General features: G+C 39.0%; 1 protein-coding gene across 1 annotated transcript; it reads right to left on the reverse strand.

Moving 5' to 3' along the window:
* Positions 1–4,737: 4,737 nt before the first annotated feature.
* Positions 4,738–6,427, reverse strand: LOC104090138 (uncharacterized). Its single transcript, XM_070179663.1, has 2 exons — positions 6,315–6,427; positions 4,738–5,449 (listed from the first exon to the last, which is right to left on the reverse strand). The coding sequence occupies exons 1-2, from the start codon at positions 6,425–6,427 to the stop codon at positions 4,738–4,740; spliced, it is 825 nt and encodes a 274-aa protein (XP_070035764.1).
* Between the last annotated feature and the right edge of the window lie 238 nt (positions 6,428–6,665).

The raw sequence follows: 6,665 nt of genomic DNA on the forward strand, positions 1-6,665 counted from the left end.
GGTAAAGGGTTGAGGATACTGCCCTTATGTTATGGATCCAAGGCCTTCCGAGTAGTGCATTGTACCTCATGTCACCCTCGATCATAAGGAACTTTGTTTCTTGGATGGTCCCCGCTATGTTTACTGGTAAAATAATTTCACCTTTGGTGGTTTCGCTTGCCATACTGAAGTCGTTAAGTACTCGGGCTGCGGGCACAATTTGATCTCGTAGGCCCAGCTGTTCCACGACCCTTGCTCGAATAATGTTGGCTGAGCTTCCTGGATCAATCAACATACGGTTAACTTGAATTTTATTCATAAAGACAGATATTACCAGTGCGTCATTGTGAGGCTATTCGATCCCTTCTGCATCCTCATCATTGAAAGACAAGGTTTCTTCTGGTAAGTAGTCCCGAGTTCGCTTTTCCCTTGTGATCGTCACCATGGTGCATTTAAATACCGGTCCTTGAGGAACATCGATCCCTTCAGCGATCATGTGAATCACATATTGTGGCTCTTTTTACTTGTTCTGTCTGGTCGAATCTCTATTTTTAAAGTGGTTCTTGGCCCGATCACTTATGAATTCTCGAAGATGCCCCTCGTTAAATAATCGGGCTATTTCCTCCCTTAGCTTCCTGCAATCTTCTGTCTTATGACCATGGTGCCATGATACTTGCATATTTGGTTGGGGTTTCTCTAGGCCGGATCGGTCTGCAGAGGTCGAGTCCATCTAGTATCCTTGATATGTTCTATGGCTGATACGATGGCTGATGCATCTACGCTGAAATTATATTCCGATAATGGAGGAGCTTCTTTGGGCCCGACATCCCTGTCAAAACCACATTTGCTTACGAGTCTCCGTGAACTTTGACCTGATCGTTTCTCCTCTCATTCCGTGCAAAGTTTTGTCCAGACCCGCTGCCTCTTCGATCTCCGTTGTACGGTTGGTATCGATCTCTATTCGACCTTGGCTCTCGATCGATATCCCTTTTGATTCTATCCATGGACCTGTTAGGATAAACGGACCTGGAGGAAATTCCTAGTTGGTCATCCTCGACCCTGATCTTCGATTGATATCGATTATGTACATCGGTCCAAGTGACAGCTGGATACTCGATCAAATTTTGCTTTAACTGCTGCGAAGCTATGGAACTCCGAGCATTGAGACCTTGAGTGAAGGCCTGAACAACCTAATCGCCGGTGACCGGTGGCAAATCCATTCTCTCCATTTGGAACCGAGACACGGATTCCCTGAGCATCTCGTTATCTCTCTGCCTTACCTTGAAGAGGTCTGACATTCTTGCTGCAACCTTAATGGCTCCAGCGTGCGCCTTTACAAAGGAATCTGCAAGCATAGCAAATGAATCAATAGAATTAGGTGGTAGATTATGGTACCATATCATGGCACCCTTTGATAGAGTCTCCCCAAATTTCTTCAGCGATACGGATTCAAGTTCGTCATCTTCCAAGTCAATTCCTTTGATGGCGCATGTATACGAGGTGACGTGTTCATTCGGATCAGTCGTCCCGTTATACTTTGGAATCTCGGGCATACCGAACTTCTTGGGGATTGGCTTCGGAGCCGCACTTGGGGGGAAGGGTTTTTGTACAAACTTTTTAGAATCTAGTCCTTTCAATATCGGAGGTGCCCCCGGATTTGGTCGACCTTGGAATTATAAGTTTTCACTTTCTTATCGTTTTCCACGATCTTCTTTTCCCCAATCTCGATTCGCTTCGTCAGTTCCTCGAGCATCTTTACGATAGCAGGATGAGTCTCCGATTCTCCTCCATTCGATCTCTTTGTTACCGATTCGGCTATATGAACAACTTCTTGTGATGGCTCGAGCTCAATCCTGATTCTGATTTTGGAGTTGTGTTATTGCAGCTTGTTGAGTCTGCAACATTTTGAATATCATTCGAAGGCTAATTCCTCCTTCTTCAGCACTCTGTGCATTCTGATCGGCTGTTCGAGCATCTCTGCAGATGCTATTTTCGGGATCGACGCCCAAATTCCCATTAATGGCAATATGGGAGCTGACGTCAATTGGGACCATGGCCGGAACTCCATCGGGGTTGACATGAGGTACTCCGTTTACTGGGGCGGCTATGTTTTCGTTCTCGACATCAAGACCAAGGCTATTGTCTGTGTGTGTGGGTGCTACTTAGGAGCTTGACATGTTGATCCTGGAATCAAAGACACTTCAAAGAACAAGTGTAAAATAATGTGTGTTACGAAAATTGTACCAGGCAATCACTATTATCCTTAGCCCCACGGTGGGCGCCAAACTGTTTACCCTTAAAATTGGATAACAATTAAACTTATAAATGGTTTTAAGGATATGTGATTTCACTTGGCACAAAATGGAAAATATGAGAATTAATACTAGAAATTAACATTAAAATAAAGCAAACCAATGTGATGAACAACTGTGGCCCTCGAGCTAAATCGCCCTCGAACCAACTGAGTATGCTATTGGAAAAGTATGAACTGGACAGTAGAGCTTAAGAGAGAAAAATGTAGTATATTGCTTGATTATGCGTGAATGTATGATGATTACAAAATAATTAGGACCCTCTTTATATAGTAGAGGAATCCTATTTATGGTATAATTCTAATTACAGAAGGAAATTCCATGATTGGCTAAATGTCCCGTCTCGACTTGATACGTGCCGAAATTTTTGCCATGATCCTTTCCCGATCACGGATATCTCGGCTTTCTGTTATTCGACCTAACAGGCTTCCTTCGATCTCCTCGATCTCTTTCTCGCTTCGGTCTCGATCACGGTTGATCTCGATCTTGATCGGTCATTGTTCCACGTGCTTACCAATCCATCTCCGTACCATGGTCCGATATAACCGAGGCCGAGCCTTAATCTGTCACCCCGATTTCGGTTAGTCATACAAAATTAGGCAAGTTCGATTTGAACCGTATACTGATAAGTTAAAAGGAAGGCAAATTTTACAAAAATTGCTTCATTATCCAATTGCATGAAAGATTATCTCGAAACAATATATGCCTATATATATATATATAGTACGTTATATTGTGCAGGTATACTTGGCGACAATGGTTGTTGAACCTCAAATTAAACTTGAAACAATATATCCAACAAATTGATTCAATGATCTTAACACAAAAGGTAGGTAAAATTGTGGACAGTATATATCTAGTTTTGGTTAATACAGACTCTTGGTTTTGACGAGAGGGAATATATACCCTGTTAACGATAGAGATCAATACTTGCTTGCGATAGACCCTAAGAGCTGGGATATTTTAATTAGTGCTATACTTTATCCAAAACCCCTTAGGTAAGGTGCACCTTGGAATAATGATAAAGTTGTCTCCATATGATCTATAAGCCACCGGTTTAAGCCGTGAAATCAGTCACCAGGGGCGGCTCAAGCGCACGTGGGGTCTAAGGCGAAAGTTTAATATGGGGCCTAAGCATTTATAAGAATGTTATAGTATATATTTTTATTTAAAATTTATTTTTCTAGAATCTAGCTATTGGTGCCAAGATGGTTTTGAATAACCGGATGCATATTTATATATTTTTTTAAAATAAATAATATGTACAGAGTAAAATTAATAAATAATAAATAACAAATAAAAATAACACTAGAGAAAGTTAGAATGATATTATCCAATGACTGACTGATTCAAAAAGTTTGAAGACTTTGATTCCAAAATATCTAGTTGGCTTGTTGGAGTTTTGGAGAAAGAAAAAAATCTAATAGAAATAACTAAGAAGATGAGCATAAATAAAGAGGAATGAAGAAGATATGTCTTCTAAAATATGAAGAATGAAATGAAATTGAAATGTTGGATTGGGATTACTTGGGAAGAAGAGTAAAAAGTAGAGTTGTCAAATCAAATTAAAGTATTTTAAGCTTTACTTTATTAATATATATAAAAAAAATTCTTTCTTTTTATATAAAAAGTACAAAAGTACTATATATATATATATATATATATATATATATATATATATATATATATATTATATATATATATATATTATTTATTTTTAAAAGAAAAACCTATAAACCTATAAAATATATATTATTCCTAAAAAATGGTTGGGGGACTAAGTCACTTGCCTTACCCCATACATCGTTAGAGCCGGCCCTGTCAGTCACTGATACTAACAGTAGGGTAGACACACCGTTAGAGTCGGCCTTGTCAGTCACTGATACTAACAGTAGGGTAGACGGCCCTATCAGTCACTGATACTAATAGTAGGGTAGATACACCGTTAGAACCAGCCCTGTCAGTCACTGATACTAGCAGTAGGATAGACTACTTACAGTACATCCTCTTCAGGTGCCGCCCATTTTCGAACTCGAGATAAATATAGATATTCCTTTTTCCAAAACAAGAAACGAAGTTTTGGCAATATTGGATAGTAAGATACCTTGAAATTAGCATACAATAGCTAGTGGGAATTTGAGAATACATTCCCTATTTCCATCTCTCCGTTTCAATACTAACCTAGAAAACGAAAAAAATCAAAAACAAAACACTTTCTAATAATCTCTCTGAAGTTAAAAACCAGCTCAGTATTCTAAAAGCAGCGATCAACTGCATGCATTAGGAACTTCTGGAATCTTCATTCTCTATGCAATTATCAACGGCTCAGATCAATTAGTACCCCCTGCTTCAATACCAAATCTACGGCTCCTATTATTTATGAATAAAACTAATAATTCGCACTAATTTTCAGTATTCATTTTTTGTTTTTGAATTTAGAAGTTAGCTAAGCTTGGCTATGAAGTACAATAGCCAACTTCTCTTGTTGATGAAACTTGACTTGCTTAGCAATAAACTTTTCTATAGCCTTCTCCTCATTACTTAATCCGTCAACTCCATACGCTGTCTCCGTTGACGGCGATACCTCGCCGGAATTTTCAACTTTCACGCACTTCTCTGTCTCCGGTCTCCGAAACTTCACGCAAATTTCCTCTACACTCTTCCTATCCAGATTCTCCGATTGCGTTCTCCTTATCGGACCTTTTGATTCCATTGCCTTAACTTTAGCCATTTCCGGTTCTTCGTCGGAACCACGTGAATCCTCATTTTTCACTGAGCTCTTTTCAAATATCATCTGTTTGTCTTCGTACACAATCTCTACATCTTCCTTTTCGGACGAAAAATTAGACGAAAACTCCGACTTTTTGAGAAACGAGTCGTAGAGTTCAGTTTCATCGACATTGCGGAATGTGGAAGAGTAGTCACCGGAGAAGAGGCCGCCGGACTTCAAGAGGAGAGTGAGGACGATAAAGTTGCATAGGATGAAGATGAAGCAAGGACTAAGTAGTACACCGATGAGTTGACGGAAATACTCGCCGGAGATTTTCACCGCGAAAGGTAAGCGAGTGGAAATCCATGACAACAGAAGAAGCACAAAGCACAACTCAACAATGCGTAAAACTTTCCCAACGCATTTGAGACTGCGAGTTTTAGAATCGCTGCATTATCCATTGGAGAAGCGATGAAGGTTCTAGAAGTACCAGAAATTCAAATACTAATTTTCCCGAGAAATTTCGAAAGAAAATACGGATAAGAAAATTGAAATGGCGAGAAAATACCAAGCATATCATTCACAATTTGAAAAATTGAAAGAGCAGAGAAAATATAGTGGAAAGGGAGAGGTGGAATTAATGCAGAAAGCAGAACTATGGCTATGACGCTTTTGGTTTTATTACTGAAAGAGGAGGAAAAGGACTGGGTTTTGGATTATTGCAGTAATGGAAGCGTTTCGAAAGAATAGGTTTTGGCGTTTTCTATAGAGTACCAGTCAAATGATGAATAAACAATAGAAGTAGAATTTTGGCCAAATAACCAATTTTTTTTATTCGATACAAAAGGTCAATCCGATGCACAGCTCACATTGATTCGGGGGAGAGCCGTGATCCGGGGAGTGTTTACTCTCAAAATCGAATAATAATTGAATTTGTAAGTGATTTTAAAAATACGTGAATTAATTTAACACAATGCGATAAATTAAGTTGCAATTGAAATAAATAATGACAAAGTAAATTCAAACCACACGAATGAGATAATTTCAGCCTTGGTCAATCTTATAGTTCATGACTATGAACTATTCCAAATGAAAGATGGAGAATCAGTGGAAGAAATATTCTCCAGGTTCAGTAAAATCCTTGAAGATCTAAAGTCTCTTGGTAGACCAATCAAAAGTGGAGAACAGGTCAGAAAAATCCTTAGAAGTCTACCCACAATTTGGCAGCCCAAAGTTATTGCTTTAGAATATCAGGACCTTGACAAAATGTCCTATGATGAACTTAGAGGTGATCTAATTGCCTTTAAGAAAACTCACTTGGACGGCCAAATTCAACAAGAAAGAAGAAAACGGTTTCCTTTAAAGCAACTGTTGCTGAATCAGAAAATGAAGAAGAGGAGGAAGAACATGATGAAAATATAGCCATGCTCTCCCAAATTATCACAAGCATGATGGGGAAAAACAGATATAGCAGAAGAGGTAGATCAAACTTTAGAAAAGGAAGGACGAGCAATGAAAATGATAAAAATGATGGAAGATGCTATGAATGTGGAAAATACGGACACATTCAAGCTGATTGTCCAGAACTGAAAAAAAAACTAAGCAAGAACTTTCAAAAGAAGAAGTCTTGTGGAGCCTGTAGCGATGAAGAAGAATATGACCAT

The sequence above is a fragment of the Nicotiana tomentosiformis genome, chromosome 6 (genome assembly GCF_000390325.3).
Source record: "Nicotiana tomentosiformis chromosome 6, ASM39032v3, whole genome shotgun sequence".
NCBI lineage: Eukaryota > Viridiplantae > Streptophyta > Magnoliopsida > Solanales > Solanaceae > Nicotiana > Nicotiana tomentosiformis.